The 17,584-nt window shown below is 42.3% G+C and overlaps 1 protein-coding gene across 1 annotated transcript in view; it reads left to right on the top strand.

The window, feature by feature from the left end:
* LOC141620040 (protein FAR1-RELATED SEQUENCE 5-like) overlaps positions 1–17,584 on the top strand; it is a 29,169-nt gene extending 11,585 nt beyond the window's left edge. Inside the window, exons 4-5 of the mRNA XM_074437014.1 lie at positions 16,155–16,325; positions 16,383–17,584. Of these exons, the coding sequence (XP_074293115.1) occupies positions 16,155–16,325; positions 16,383–17,584 (1,373 nt within the window). The remainder of the gene's footprint in view (positions 1–16,154; positions 16,326–16,382) is intronic.

The following is a 17,584-nucleotide window of genomic DNA, read 5'->3' as shown; positions in this document are numbered from 1 at the left end:
CTTGAATCGTCTATCATTTTTGTTGCATGCATGTTTATGTGGGTCGCAGTTTAGGTGAGCGATTATTTTTCTTTCTCTCTTACATATATATGTTCACCCTTTGATTCATGAGAGAAGAGTGACCCGTGAGAGTCCATTATTAAAGGTCTTGCAAGGTCGACGGTTCAACTTTATTATAAACATCTTACAACTCGTTTGCATTTGACTGCTTTGCTATAAGTGTTAGTTTGCTTGCATTAAACTGGTTTAAGTGGGCATTTGTAGCTAGCTCTGAGTTATCTTTTCCGTTTCATTAGTTTGCATTTAGTTTACTCGAGGACGAGTAAAGGTTTGGTTTGGGGAGATTTTATACGTGCATTTTATATAGTCCTTTTTGGCCTTTTTATGCACGTATTTCTATGCTATTATCGTAGTTTTATGCTACGAAATGCCCCGAATATGCTACTTTGGTTTGTTTTGTTCTATTTGCAGGAATGGACTAGAAAGTAGTGAAATCGAGCCTTTTACCGTCCATTTAGCATGCATTTGGAGAAAGAGTGAATTTGGAGCGGGAATGTAGCTATTTTGAGATGCGCAAAGAAGAAAGATAGCTAGGCGAGCAAAGGAAGAACTTCAAATTGCTAGTGCCTACTTTGAAGAGCCATATCTCGAGTTCTACAACTAATATTCAGGCGATTCTAATTAGAGATGAAAGCTTGTCCTCTTAGCTTTCCAACGCCACCAGAATCGCCCTGTTTGCCCAAGTAACGAAGAAATGGCAGCCGTTTGAAGTTCAGTGTGCGACGCAGGAATTGTGCGCTGGAAAGTACTCGATCGAGTACAATTATGTTCGATCGAGTCCTTTTTCTACTCGATCGAGTAGTTGCATTTTAGGGTTTACTCGATCGAGTAGATTTTCTATTCGATCGAGTGGTTTGAGCTTTATTTTACTCGATCGAGTAGTTTAAAAGGGCTCGATCGAGTGGTTTCTATTGGGCTCGGGCCTTTTTAGCTTTAATCCGTCATTAGGTTAAATAAAAGTTCTATTTTCTTATAAATAGGAAGAGGGACGTCATGTGTAACTCTCTTCCCTATTTCATACACTACTTTACAATACTTATTCCCTGTTACTTTTCTACTGTTCTCTGCTTTCCGGATTTTACTCTGTAATTCTCCTTTCTCTTTTCCTCTCTTTATTTAATGTTTATTCTTTTACCATTTGCTCTTCCCTTTATTATGTCTAGCTAATTTCTCTGCTAGGATTAGGTGATTCGATGGACTGTTGTTAATTGCTAATTAGGTTTATAGATTTGTCGTTGTTGTTTTAGTCTATGTTGTTAATCACTGCTATAATTGTATCCTGCTAGTTGAGTCGACGCAATTAGCTTATTTAACTTTGGTAAGCCTTGACCTAGACCGGAAGGTTGGAAGGGGTGAGACCTGCAGTGAGCAATAGGATGCTTTAGTGAGGGCGGAAGTTAAGCTAATAACATTTTAGGGCGAATTGAAACCGGAATGAGATATTCGTTGCCCCTTAGACTGACACATCGACTAATCTGTGACCTTAACTGCAATTAATCGACGTTCATTGATGAACCGACATCCTAGTTCCATCTTTCTTCTGTTAATTTCTCTTATTCATTTTTCTCTTGCCTTAATCTTATTAGTTTAGTTCAAATATTTAAAACCCCCATCTTGTGACGTAGACAGACCGAATAGACAAGTAGATAGTGACCGCCTCCCTGTGGAGATCGACCCTACTTACCGCTGACTTCCGTTAGTAGTAGCTAGGTATTTATTTTTGGTACCTGATAACGGTATCAAAGACCTTGGATTCACGCTTCCAAAGCGGTAACATCCACCCTCCACCAGAAAATCAAGATCCCACTAGATGGTAAAGTGGTGACGATCACTTCGTCACCCATCAAGGCGGTAATAGAAAAGAGGTCAAGCAACCAAGTACTTGCATCCAAAGATATATGAGCTTGGGGGCTTCCATAACATAAACCTTGTAGAGAGTGAGTTGGCACCTTTGTATTTCGATCCCTACTCTAATTTAGTGGTCAACCACATACTCAAATCTCAGGGATACTTCCCGGGAATGCCATTGATTCCTGTCCAAAGAAATACCTTTGCACCTTACAAAGAAGGCAACTAGCAAAGGATACCACTATGACTAGGATACAAACCCACCAAGAAGGAAGCCCTAGAAATGCTCACTCAATTCCAAAACCGCAAGAATGTGGGATTCCAAATGCGGCCCTACCTCCCTACCCTAAATGGATACTTTGTTAGAGAAGGGAGTCAAGAACTCTTTCACGGATTTCCCGAGCCTTGGCACTACATAGGAAAACAACTAGCTGGAATCGAGATCTTTCACGACTGCTACTTTATTCCCACAGAAACGGTTCCTACCGTCAAGACTCGTCAAGCACCTTGCTTAGACGAACAAGCTGTTAGCTTACTATTTGGAGAAGATTGGTTTGTTAGAGCCGCGCAGGACGAGATCATTACCATGATACTTCAAGACGATCACTTCAACCCTACCACATTGATCACAGAAACTAGTTCGAATCAACAGAAAGGATGGAGAAAATCGATCAAGTGGACAAACAACCAAGGAAGACTCTTCAAGCTCACCACTGGAGAAGGATAGATGTTCAAAGGAGAACCAGAAGACGATGAATTCGAGTCAAAGTCAGAGTCGGAGTCCGAGTCGGAGTCTAGAGAAGTCCCTAGAGAGTCTCCTCCTGTCGTCACTCCCACTCCCCTTGTTCCTCCTAGCTTAGCATCAAGTAGTAACAGTAGTTTGGGAAATGTCCCAACAAATGTCCCTTTACCGCCACCGACTACTCGAAGATGGCCTCTTTGTTTCAACTCTTTTCAAATTTTAATATGAATAAATCAGGTTCTGCTTACTCTTTGTGTTATTCTGAATGCAATTCTGTTTACGATGATAATGAGGATGACCCAGACCCAGACTCAATCGAAATACCTCCTTACATAGCCAAAGAAATACTACAAGAGGGGCCAGTTATAGAAACACCGAACCCATCAACGTGGGAACCGAACTAGAACCCCAAGAACTTAGGATAGGGACGACCTTGAGCCCCGCCGAAAGGGCCAGTTTTATAGACCTCCTACACGAGTTCAAGGACGTTTTTGCTTGGTCCTACAAAGACATGCCAGGGATCGACATGGATATCGCAGAGCACAGAATACCAATCAAACCAGGTTTCAAACCCGTGAAACAGAAGCTTCATCGAATGAGAACAGAGTGGGCTCTTAAGATCAAAGAAGAAGTGGATAAGCAATTCAAAGCCGGGTTCATCAAAGTATCCGAATACTCAGACTGGGTAGCCAACATAGTGCCCGTACCCAAGAAGGATGGGAGAATCCGTGTTTGTGTTGATTTCAGAGACTTAAACAAAGCGAGTCCCAAGGACGACTTTCCTCTACCACATATCGACATATTGGTGGATAATACAGCGGATCACGCGTTGCTATCCTTCATTGATGGATATGCAGGGTATAATCAGATCAAGATGGCCAAAGAAGACATGCACAAAACCGCCTTCGTCACTCAGTGGGGCACCTATTGCTACACGGTTATGCCATTTGGGTTAATCAATGCCGAAGCTACATATCAACGCACCGCAACTACACTACTACATGACATGATGCATAAAGAAGTTGAGGTATACGTAGATGATATGATTGTCAATTCCAAGGATAGACAGGGGCACATTGCGAACCTTCGCAAATTGTTCTCAAGACTACGAAAGTACAACATGAGACTCAATCCACAGAAATGTGCATTTGGGGTAACATCCGGCAAACTCCTGGAATATGTCGTTAGCCAACGAGCGATAGAAATAGACCCTTCCAAGATCAAAGCTCTAAATCGAAATGCCGCAACCTCAAACAGAGAAGGAAGTTAGAGGATTCTTGGGCAAAGTGCAGTACATAAGTCGATTCATATCGAAACTCACCATGATCTGTGAACCTATCTTCAAAAAGCTAAAGAAAACGGATCACACCATGTGGGATGATGACTGTCAAAAGGCATTCGACCGAATCAAGGAGATACTAGCCAAACCACCAGTGCTCATGCCACCCCAACGAGATCAACCTCTTGGTTTATATCTCACAGTAACTGAAACAGCCATGGGTGCCATGCTGGCCCAAACTGTGGGAAAAGAAGAAAGAGCTATCTACTACTTTGGTAAGAAGTTCTTGGAGTATGAGTGCAAGTACACACCACTCGAAAAGACATGCCTCGCTCTTGTGTGGGCAACGAAGAAACTACGCCATTACATGCTTAGCTACTCCATGAAAATATACTCCAAAATGGATCCTGTCAAATATCTCTTAGAAAAACCTGTTCTCAATGGACGCCTAGCGAGATGGACTTTGATGCTCTCAGAGTTCGATCTCAAATATGTACCTCTGAAAGTTATAAAAGGGCGCGATGTCGCTGAGTTCTTCGCAGAAAATTGCATCAATGATGCACAAACTATAGACACCTGGTCGTTTCCGGATGAGGACATACTCCAAACCGATGTAGACTCCTGGGACCTTTATTTTGATGGAGCGTCGAACTTAAGAGGATTTGGAATATGAGTGTTGCTTATTTCTCCTGAAGGCGAGCATACACCACCCTCTGTCAAACTCGACTTCGAGGTGACAAATAATGCGGCAGAATATGAGGCTTGCCTCATTGGACTACAAGCAACAGTAGCTTTAGGCATCAAGAATATTCGGGTACATGGAGATTCATCTTTGATCATCAACCAAATTACGGGATCTTTGAAAATTCGGAGTGAAAGTCTAGCACCCTATCAAGCCAGGATAGACCAAGTTTCCCAATCCTTCGATCAAGTAACGTACCTACACCTACCTCGAGAAGAGAATCAATTTGCAGATGCTCTTGCAAAACTCACATCTTTGATTAATATGCCGGATGATATGGTAGAAATGCCTTTATACATCGAACGACGGTCAGAACCAGCTTATGTGCACCAAATTACAAATGAAGAAGAAAACCCAGAGGAACCTTGGTTCCAAGCAATTCTAAACTTCAAACTCAATGGCACCTATCCACCAGACATGGACAAAAGGGGACAACGTGCTATACGCTTACTAGCCTCCCAATACGTCCTCATGCAAGGAAAATTATATAAAAGAACACCTCTTGGTGTAGTCCTGCGTTGCCTTGATCATTCACAAGCACGGAAAGTGATGGAAGAAGTCCATGATGGAGAATGTGGCCCTCACATGAGTGGACCAATGATGGCAAAGAAAATTACGCGTTTGGGGTATTATTGGACCACAATGGAATTCGATTGCATCAAATATGTCAGACATTGTCATAACTGCCAAATCTTCGGGAATGTGCAACACGTCCCTCATTCACTACTCTACACCATGACATCTCCTTGGCCATTTTCTGCTTGGGGAATCGACATCATCGAAAAGATCACCCCAGCCGGAACAGGAGGTCACTGTTTCATTTTGGTGGCTATCGACTATTTTACCAAAGGGGTAGAAGCTGCTTTTTATACTAGTCTCACAGCCAAGAACGTGGCAAAATTCATACAAACCAATATCATTTGTCGATACGGTTGCCCACATGAGATCATCAGTGACAACGGATTACATTTCCAGGCTGAGACTGAATAATATCTAGCCAAGTACAAAATCAAACATCACCATTCCTCGCTGTATAGACCACAAACTAATGATGCAGTAGAGGCAGCGAACAAAAATGTTGTCACAATCCTCAAGAAAAATGATTGACAATTATCGAGATTGGCCAAGTAAGATACCATTTGCCTTCTGGGGATATCGCACATCCGTTAGGATGCCCACTGGGGCCACTCCTTTCTATTTGACCTACGGTATGGAAGCCGTGCAACCAGTCGAGCTCGAAATACCATCCTTGCATATTCTACTCGAAAGTCAAATCCCAGAAGCCTATTGGAAGAGGGATAGATATGAAGAACTCATCCTCCTGGATGAACGAATATTGCGCGCATTACATAATGTGCAAACATATCAGGCACGTATCAAACGAGCCTTCAACAAAAGGGTTAAGCCAAGAAACATCAAAGAAGGAGACTTAGTTCTCAAATCAGTTAGAGCTCTTTTACCTGTCGATTCACGAGGAAAGTTCAAACCCAACTGGGCCGGACCATTTCTAGTCAAGTCCATACTCCCGGGGGGCGCGGTTAGAATCACAGACCTAGATGGGAATGAGTTTGCCAACTCAACTAACCTCGACCAACTGAAACGTAACTATACCTAGAATAGGAACAAAAACGCGCCTCGCGTAACACTACGTGTCGCTCCTGTGGCACGGAATAAAAACGGCCCCTGGCCAGCTGAAATAAAATTTACGTCACCTTGCTCTTGCATTTTGACAAATCGTCATCCTCATATCATCAAATAAACTGAATTGTGCTTTAGGAGTAAGTAAAGCTCATGCTTATTTTCTAGTTCATTACAAGCTCTTGCTTAGAACAATTATTCTTTTACATTTACTTGAACTACACGCAAGGGTTTGATTTCATTTTTTAAATGAATACGTAGGCAATCCTTCACAGGATATAACCCATTATTATTTTAAATGTAAATAGAAGGACATTTGCATATGCATTTGGAATTCGACAAGAATAATAAAAGAAAATCACAACGGTTGCATAACCAATCAACCTTTTTATTTATTTCCTTCCATAATAATAATAATATGCCACATAATAAAAATAATGCTAAAACAAATAGGCTAGGATTCTAAAAACTCCACCATTTTATTACAAACAATAATAATAATAAATAATACTAAGACTTAGGCTATTCTTCCATTTTCCCTTTGCCTTTGTCATTCTTGTCATATTTCCTATCTCGACCACTAGCCGGGCGCTCCTGCGCTATCTCAGATCTAATCACCAATGGTCTCTCTCGTGGTCTAGCCTGGCCATTCTTATCAACCACCTTTTCGACGACAGGAGAGGTTTCCGGTTTCTTCGACGGATGAACAACTCGAAATCCGGCTTCTTCCTCTTCCTCGGTCCAGTGCTTCTCTTTCTCCTTCTCTACGTCATGAACCTTGTAGTCAACAGGCTCGCGCTTCCTCAGTCTCTCGCGCTCCTCAGGAGTAGTAGCCTTCCTCCACTGCAAGTAGGAATCTGATACCCATAATGCGCTAACAGAAGAGTTTAGGAACCACATGTTTCTTTGAGCCCATTTGATGGCCCACTCTCTTCGACTCTCGGTAGTAAGTGTCATGGCAGTCTGAGGAACAATGTCAAGCCTCAGAATCATCTGCTTCAATCCAACCTGCCTCATCAGCCTCTCGGGGAAGGTGCATATCATGAATTCTAAGCCAGGAATGCGCACCGATCGGGTAGGATCCAGAGACGATACTCCAGTAACAGACTTAAGATGCCACCAGGGTACAATCCATCTAATCAGGGGTCCATCCTCGTTCTTCAACTTATTCTCCCAGTAGTTGCAAACCCTAGTAAAATCCACCATGTAAAGCTTGGTCCTTATTGCAATTGAGCGAGCATGATAAGCAGGAACATTAACTGGGGGCTCGATCAGTCGAAGACGCTCCATAAGCCAAACCTACCAAAGCAGGTATTAGTATCCAACACACAAAAAAAAAACGAAAAACGAAAAAACAAAAAAACAAAAAAAAAAACAAAAAAAAAAAACAAAAAACAAGAGAAAAAGAAAAAGAAAGAAAAAGTTGTATTCTTTTACCTGCAAGATGATGGGACTTTCTAAATAAGGAAGGTCGTGGTTGGCTTTCCTGTTATCTAACCCCAATAGGATCTCTCCTAAACATAGGCAAGCTGGGCTCCTGCGCAGCTCCATCTGCTCAACTAGGCTCAAATAGCGAGGATCACCTCTCATATCCTCGTCAACATGCCCTTGAAGGACATAACCATGCAATAGGCAAAATCCAAATGCCCTACGCCTCGCCACATAGGAGATAGAAGGGTCTGCCCTATTTATGAATCGATCGATAAAATCAAGCATTCAGACTCCTTTTGAGGTCACAAGACGATCAACCTCAGCTCTTGTCAATCCAAGCAAATCCCTAAATTTATTCTTATATCCTTGAGAAGTAGAGGGAATAGCAGGCATATGTTCTGGGTCCCAACCACCAATTGCGCAATTTCTTCAGAAACGGATGATATCACCTCCAGGGAAGGCAAACACGTGGAAGTTCGGGTCCCAATACTCAAGACAAGCATCCAAGAACGGTTTGACGACCTTGATTAGCTTCAAGCTCAAAATCGATCCAAAGTTGTAGGCACCCATATCGTGTTTCTCCACATTTGAAAATTCGTTGGTCCATTCTTTGAGACGGATTTCTAAAGTATTCATGATGTATGATTAATTAGAGAGTTTTTATGTAATAGACGGAAGAAAGACGGAAGAGTTATATGAATAAAACCTCCATCGACGTCTATATTTATACTAAAAGCTGTTTCCTAAAATCTGCCAGGACGGACACACTGGGGAAAGGGTGCAGCACCTGCTGCACCTCTTCAAAGGGACGCAGCTCATGCCGCGCCTCTTCCTCAACTGTATTTCGGTGATTTTTCGCGTTGGATCTTTCCTAATTCCTTAAAGCATAATTTCCTATTCGTATGGGTTATTATTTTTGGTAATTCCATCCAATTACCGTATTTTGAGCTTCCTAATTCCACGGGCACGTATTTCGAGGCGAGATCGGCATTTTCGTCAATTCAGTACACTTATCCATTTCTATTTAATTTTTCTTTTTTTGGGGAATCATTTCACCGATTTAATTATTTATTTTTCAAACTTATCCATTTATTTTTTATTTTTTCTTTTGGGGAATCATTTCACTCCCGTTTCATATCATATTTCAAACTTATATGTTTTCATTTTCATTTTTTTTAAAAGGGGTAACCCTCCCTACCGTCCGGTCATGTTCGGCAAATTTTTTTGCATTTTTTTCGAGTCTTTGTCTTGCGCTAATATAAGCCATGTGTACAAATATGTGTTTTATGTGCAATTTCTATGTAAATTTCGGCAGTATGACGGCATAAACCGTCATCTACCAAACCTGTTCAAAGCTAACCTGCAGGTACAAAAAAGACAACCCAGCAGCAAAGGCACTCAGGCTGTTATATACACACAACAAAAAAGAAATATGTACACCAAACTGGGGGCTCGTGCTCGAAACAAAGTCCGAAAGTCCAAAATAAAGGTCCTAAAAATGTACAAAAGTATATGCAGTACAACCAACAAACAAAAACAACAGGAAAACAAACAAACTACTGCTGGTCGCCGCCCAACTCGGTAACTCTCGCCTTGAGAGCGGCAATCTCGGCGTCGCGGACCTCTAGCTCCCTCAGCAGGCGAGTTGTCTCCTCTCGGGACTGCGCTAGCTCTCGCTCTAAGTCACGCTCCCTCTGAAAATGACAGGAATTGGCTCATGTCAATCATTTCAAACATAAAGAAAGTTAGAAAACGAAGTAAACGGAAGGTTCATACCTGGCGTCCTTGAGTGCCAGCAAGTGCCTCGACGGCAGTAGCCCGTAGCCGGTTGGCTACCCTCCACAAAGCCACGAACCGAGATGGCGCTACCTGCATTTCAATAAACAAGGATTCTCAATGATTAGACAAAGTTAAAGAAATGTATTCTTATACAAAAAAGCTAATTAAGTTGGGGAACTTACCCTCCGGATCAGGTACTGCCAGTCATCCAGGCCACCATCTGTCACCGCCTCGCCAAAGTCGCGAAGCTTGGAGATCGTCGTCATCCCCGCCGCATCAGTGTACTCGAGGGTCTCGGGGTACGCTGGGGTTCGACGCCCGCCGCCTCAACCTCCTGCAAAATTCAAATGGTTTCCATTAATCGATGATCATTCATCATGTTTTCAAACCAATCGAAAGAAAGGTGAAGTACTTACCACGACCGGCCAGTACACCAACCTCCGGTAGAGGAATGCCGAGTAGTCCTCGCCAGGAAGAAGGAGAGCGTCGCCACCGACGTCAGCCAGGTCAGCCTCTCCCTCTCAGCATCAGAAGGTTCCCTGAACATCGTCCGAGGAGGATCGATGGGGACCGTGAAGGCATCTCGAGAGCACTGGCGAGTCAAACGCTCGCCCAAGTACCACACGGGACCCATCGACGTCTTCAGCAGTAACCGGCTCGAGCTCCTGGGTTGAAGGACCTCAGCCACAAAAGGAGGAACGCCAGTGTAGTCCGCCCAAGGTCTGGGCACCCACTAAGATAAGCAAACAAGAGGTCATTCTTACGATCAGTTTTAAAAGGAATCGATGAGAAAACAAATGAAGGAAAGTGATACTCACGCCACTCAGCTGCAGGGCGTTCACGTCCCGTCGACAGACGTCGTGAGAAGAACGCTGACTCTTCTTGCGACACATCACCCAATCCCTCGCGACGGGATAGGCTCTCTCCCCTGGCTCCGTCCTCTTGGGCGCAAAGCCCAGAAAGTAGGAGTACACCCACATCTGCAAAACAAGGTAATCAATGACGATCTTTCGTGATTTGATAAGAAAAGAAAATGATCTTTCATGATATGAAATGAAGGTTCATACCTCCAGCAGCAGTCCAGGACCAACAGTGGCAGGAGAAGTCCCCTTCTCCACCAGCTCCGGACGAACCACGGCCCTCATATAGCGAATGAGGACCGGAAAACCAGCACTGACCCAGTCCCAACGACCCAGGCCACTCAGGTCAGAAAGGAAGGGAAGAAGCTTCGTCGGCAACCTCTCTCCCTTCTCTCTGAGGTAGAGCGAAGACAAAAAGCACCAGAGCCACAAACGAGCTCTCTGCTCCGCAGTGCAAGGAGGAGGAGCCGTCTTCCTCCCATCGATCGTCACCACCGTCGGGACCTTCCCAGCAAAGTAATCCCGGACGTAGGAACTCGGCACCAACCCGGGAACCGCAGCAGCTTTCGCCGCTAGGTTCCAACCGATCAAGCTCCTAGCCTCAACCGAGTACACTCTCATGGCTGTCTCTGGCCACACCACAACCTCAGTACCACACGGCAAGCCATAAATCATGTCGTAATCCTCCAACGTGACCCCAACCTCGCCAAAAGGCATGTGAAAGGTCAAGGTCGTGTCCCAGAACCGATCAAGGAAAGCTCGAATCAGGCAAAGGTTAGCCCGAATCTTCCTTCCCTTGATGTCCCTCCACGCTCGTACCAAGGCTCCAAATGCTCCCCGCTCGATGATGGTCTGCTCCTCCGCCGACAGTCTCCCGTAAGCCTCCATCATCGTAGTGTAACCCGAGAAAGACCTGATGTTCCCGGCCTCCTATTTTGATTCAAAGCGAGAGTTATCCTTAACACGAATGAAAGAGAAAAGGGATAGCAAATGAAAATAAAAGAAGGTGAATAAAAGAATGATGAATTCAATTTACCAAGCTCTTCACCGTCCTGTAGGACAAGTGACTCTCCGCTACCCAGATGAGATGTCAGTTATCCCATCTCTCAGCCCACTCGGATGCTCCCCTCAGCTGATGACCGCCTCGTCCAACATTGGCCCGCCTCGGGGCCTCCTTCTCAACAACCTCCACCTCGACGACCTCGTCCTCAGCTGCCACTGCAGCAGCAAAAGCCTGCTCTAACGCCTCCTCGAGCGTACGAGAAGAGTAAAGAACAGTGTCCACGTCCATGGGACCTCTCCCTGACGTAGAAGCCTCGTCACCTGCAAAATTAAAGTGAATTAGGCCGCGTCAATAGACGACGAGCCTTAATTAGGGGATTTTTGATCCTTCAAAGCTCCGAAATCGCTCTTTTCTCGCCATCTTTGACCATTTTCCCAAAACCCGACCGCTCATGTGGTAATATGGGTCAAGTCAAGTCTAAATTGAAGCCTAGTCATGGGTTCGAGTCGGAATTTCGATAGCATTTCGTTATAATGGTGATTATGCCCTAGAAAAGTGTCCTGAAAAAGCCGTCACAAATCAAAAATCCGAAATGGTAGGAAGTTTACCCATCATACAAGGATTCCAAATATCAAGTTTCATCACAAATGGGCAATCCTAAGGCTATTTTCGAAGCAATTTACGGTTCAGCTATGAGACCGTCACAATTTCACTCAAACGTTCAAAACTCAATAAAAATTTGAAATGAACACATGGTTATGATACTTATACTGCCAATTATCCATTTACAAAGTCAATTTTACAAGGCAAAATCGTTTGGGGGAAAAGCCCCAAATTTTCGACATTTTTAGGGTTGGAAACCCTAATTTGTCGGTCCAAATTGTTCAAATGCAAAAGATTAATGCAAAAATAATACACATACCTCAATTAGTCATGGCAAATGCAAGATTTTGATCAAATTTTGACAAGAAATGGTTGGAATTTGAGAGAGTATTTGATGATTTATGTTTCGAAAATTATGAATAAAACACGATTTTTATCGAGTTTTTACTCAGACAGGGACACATCCAGGAAAGGACGCAGCAGGTGCTGCGCCTCTTCCAAGAGACGCAGCCCTTGCTGCACCTCTTCCTCCGTTCCCCTCCAAGTCAATTTTCGAAAATTCGTTATAAGTTCGTTATTTGTGGGCCCATCTTTGGTGCGCCTCTTCCTCAAAACCATATATCATATATTTGGTCCATTTGATGTTTATTCTTCGCCCGGACCCGTATTTTCGAGTAAACTACGAACTATCGCGGCACTTTATCAAGACCTCGCTTGCCACAACGAGCGAATACCCTCTGACATGTGTTTTGACACGCCTCGGTTATGTTCCCCCAGCGAGAGTTCCAGACAGCGAATCGTCCCTCTCAACACGTGGAGTTCAACATCAATCTCGAGTTTTGTCGAAGTTTGTTTGAAGACCGACCCAAGCAAATTTTTCCCAGCGAGAGTTCCGGACAACCAATTGTCCCTATCAACACGTGGAGTTCAACATCAATCTTAAGTTTTTACCGAAGTTTGTTTGAAGACCGACCCAAGCAGATTTCACCCAGTAGTTTCTATCAACGTCCTGCTGCCCTTCGATATTACGTTACGTTTCCCCTTGGAGTCTCAAGGAATTTCAGGTATGGTCTCTTCTTATGGCTGGTGAGCCTCCTTACGTAGTCTAATGGACTTTAAACGACCCTCCCCGATAGTCGACAGACTCTAAAATGTTCCCGACGACAGGTCCTTGGCTCAGATCCCTTGAGCCGCCTCGCGTCGTCAGGTTGTAATCTTCGATTGACCTGATGGCTATACTTTGACTTTCGCCTTGTCCAATCCTCAGTCAAAGTGGGGGCTCTGTAGATACCTCATTTCTTCATTTCTGCACCTCCCGCAAACCACCCGGTGATGATTGAGCCGCATGTTTGGTACACGGAACGATTTATGACAGTTCGTAAGTTTATCGTCAAGTGATAGCTCAAACACTTGTGTCTACCCCTTGGTCGTCATCTAGGTGTCATTACGGTCGTTTTGACAGTAATTAGAGTACATTTGGTGTCCGGGTCAAAAACCGTCTTCATTTTCTAATAACCGTTTAAAATGCCGAGTCGGAATATTCTGGAATGTTCCGGATATTTCTATTCCATATTTTCAATCTTTTAATCTTTGGTAAATTATATCCCGAAATTATTTTATAAATAATAAGGAAATCAAGATCAAACCGCAATTCCATAATAGAAACGCGAAAATCTTTCTTCCGCAGGAGGAAACCCTTGGGAAAGGGCGCAGCAGTGTGCGCCTCTTCCAAGAGACGCAGTGGGCTCGCTGCGCCTCTTCCCCAGCTCCTTTCTGCGTATTTTCAAATCTTTTCGGGATTTACTTCCAAAGTTTCACCGAAACCCTAATTCCTCCGTGTGATTAGTATAAATAGAGACCTTCGGTCCTCATATTTCTCACGCGAGTGTCCGCCCTTCTCTTCTCCCTTTGCATTCTAAGACCACGCTCTTGCTTTTTGGCGTCTACGTGCTTAAAATTTCGACCACGTAAGCTCGGATCCTTCTGAGTACCAGCCTTGTTTTGCATGACCGACCAATTTGACCAACTCTAGATCAATCAACTTAATCAATCTTGTTCGTTTTCCTCTTAGAGGGCACTTTCATCGTACATTGGAGTGGTGCATCACTAAACGTTAACTTAGTTAATCTCATTTCATCAAACATGTAAGTCTGAGGGAGTAAATCCCATCTCTTATTATTGTACTTTATTTTTGTAATCATTATTATAAGGTTTACGTTGAAAATATATTCAAAACCGATTTACAAAACCTTTATTCAAACCCTTTTTAACGGATTAACGGGAGACAGATGTCGAGAAGGAGCGCAAAGAATCGCTGCGCGCCTCTTGAAGGGACGCAGCACTGCTGCGCCTCTTTTTTAAGGCCGCCGCGCCTCGCTCTCCTTCTTCTTCCTCCGTCTTCTGTTATTTTCGTCTGTTATTTCTTGTTTCGTCTTTGCTTGTTCTTATTTCATTCGCATATTAATTTTAACATATAATTCATTAATAATTCATCTTTAAATTCCCGACTTAAATCCCAAGTAATTAATATTTGCGGGTTTTCGTCATTAAATCAATCCGGGTTTTAGAGATTCGATTCATCAATATCAAGTCTCTGGAATTCGACCTTTGGTATATTTTCATCTGTTCATCCTCATCATTGTCAATAGTTTAACATTAATTTAACCTAATTAGTTAGTTTTAACAAATTTAATTCATAAATAATCTTGTAATTAGCGTTTAATTCGTTCTAATTAATTTGAGTCCGTCTTTTATTGTTTTTATGACCAATTCATATGTAAATAATATGTTAAAACACTTCCATCTGAGTCAAATATTATTAATCGATCATTAAATCCACAAATGAATATTAACGATTTGCAATTCCGGCTTCACAGCCAGAATTCACCTCAGGAATAGACGCAGTGAGCACTGCGCCTCTTCCAAAGGATGTAGCCGTGCTGCGCCTGTTCCGGGTTGAATTCTGCCCCTGAACTTTCGTTATTGCTTTGACCTAATTCGTTAGCTTACGTATTAATTAACTATTACTCGTATTATCACCTAATAATTTGTTCGTTTATTCATTTTCCCTTTTCTTTTCCCAAATTATCCCTTTTAAATGTATTTTCGACGTAGATCAATTAACCCAATGTAATTATTGTAATTTTAATTATTGTATTATATTGTATCTTTATAATTGTTTGTATGCTCTCACATGCAATTAACCTAAATTTCTACCTCGACATCAATGCATGTTAAATTACGTGTTTACCGAATTAGTTAATTCTCACATGTTAGGATTAATCTAATGGATGTTGCATAGCATGCATATAACCTTCAACATATCGAGTATAGACGATTTTCCCTAATCATTAGTAGAGGCCGCTATCGAGGCGGGCGGGATTAGGTGTTCGATCAAAAGAGCTTCCTAATACGTACCCTCACCCCTTACTCCAGATCTCTGTGAACATCCGTGTTCATTGGCATCCACGAGAGTCATTTTAGACATAGAATGCTAAGGGTAACGAGTTCTTGGTGTTCATGTCACTACTTTGTGTCTTGACATGGCATGAGGTATTCGAACGGTTTCCAATTTTCCACAATAAATTGGTGGCGACTCCACAAATGCAAAGCTTGCTCGCTTTCTACCCGAGCGACCCCCGTGGGCCGGCGTCCACACCTTTTGGTTAATTGTCTTGTAGAAACCCTAGAAGTTGGTTCTGGAAATATAATTTTTGGATTCTCAAGCTGTCCAGAAGATGTTAAACCAATCAACGGTATGATATTTTCAAAGTTGGAAGATGGCATAGAATTTTACAACAAATATGCAAAAGTTTGTGGGTATATTCCAAGGTTAGATTCAACAAAATTGGTTAATGAGATTATTACACACAAGCGTTGTGTGTGTAATAAAGAAGGAAAAAGTAGGAATGAGGGGATTAAAAGAAAGAGGACTGTTACGAGAACAAGATGTGAAGCTAAGGTTAGTTTTAAGAGAATTGATACCGGTGAATACAAAATTTATGATTTTGTTGAGGTTCACACACATGCTATGGTTACACCAGCTACAATGATTCATTTGAAACCATCTAGGAATTTGAATCTCTTTCACAAGAAAATGATCATGGATAATTCAAGAGTAAATCATGGTCCGGTGGATTCATTTAGAATGTTTAAATAATATGTAAAAGGGTACAAAAATGTTGGGGCTTCTTTAGAAGATTTCAAAAAAATTTCAAGGGATGTTAGGAAATATATCAAGGAATATGATGCTGAGATGTTACTGGAGACTTTCATGCAAAAGAAGGATATGTCTCCATCATTTTATTTCGACTTTGAGGTGGATGATGAGAAAAGACTAAGTAAGTTTTTTTAGGCAGATCCAATCTCAATTAAAAACTATGCCCTTTTTGGTGAAGCCATCTCTTTTGATGCTACTTATAACTTCAATGAATATAAATTGGTGTTTTGTCCGTTTACGGGTGTGGACAACCATAAAAGATGCGTCACTTTTGCGGGTGGTTTGTTAAGAAAGGAAGATGGAGAATCATTTACCTGGTTGTTTGAGAATTTTGTGAAGGCTATGGGTGATTACTATCCTACTACAATAATAACTGACCAATGCAGAGGCATCAATCAAGCTGTAAAAGATGTTTTTGGTGACAAAACACAACACCGATTATGCATGTGGCATATAATGAAAAAGTTGTCAGACAAAGTCGGTCCAACAATTTGCCAAAACACAAAGTTTTTGAAGGAAATAAATTCTATTGTTTGGGATGGAGAGATTGATACACAAGAATTCGAATTGAGATGGAAATCGATCCTTTCCTTGTATGAGCTTTCTGATCATGAGTGGCTGAAGTCAATGTTTGACATTCGTTCAAGTTGGATTCCCGCCTACTTTAGAGACATATATCTTGGCGGGATTATGCGCACAACATCAAGGTCAGAATCTGAAAATAGCTTCTTTGGGAATTTCACTAACCCGCACCTCACTCTTGTCGAGTTTTGGATGCGTTTCCAATCGGCTATGGATGCGCAGCATTGGAAATATTCTAAGGTGACTGCTGATGATAAGAACATTTCTCCAAAATTATCAACACCTCTCCTTTTAGAAAAGAACATTGCTGAATTTTACACAACCGCTGTTTTTTATGAATTTCAAGAAGAACTCCAAGCTGCATGTTTTACTTGTGGTCTTTCACCGAGGACAACTGAAGACAACAATGAGCATATTTCAATAATGGACCGTGAGAAAGACAAGGTATACAAAGTTGATTTAAGTGGTAATAAATTTTCTTGTTCGTGTAAGATGTTTGAAAGAATCGAGTTACTTTGTAAGCATGTTCTGTGGGTGTTAAAAGATAGAGGGTTTGATGATATACCTAGGGAGTATCTATTAGACAGATGGAGCAAATATGCAACCTGTCGTCCTATTTTTAATGTTGTTGGAACAACACTCCTAGCTGTTTGTCTATCAATAGAAAACCACCAAAGCAAGATAAGTGAATTGTGGTCGGAGGTATTTACTACGGTTTCGCTTGTTGAAGATAATGAGGAACTTGGTGATGAGCTGCTTGAACTTTTTCGCAGTTTCAACGAGAAATTGATGATTTGA

The sequence above is a fragment of the Silene latifolia genome, chromosome X (genome assembly GCF_048544455.1).
Source record: "Silene latifolia isolate original U9 population chromosome X, ASM4854445v1, whole genome shotgun sequence".
NCBI lineage: Eukaryota > Viridiplantae > Streptophyta > Magnoliopsida > Caryophyllales > Caryophyllaceae > Silene > Silene latifolia.
This window is presented reverse-complemented; position numbering and strand designations above follow the sequence as displayed.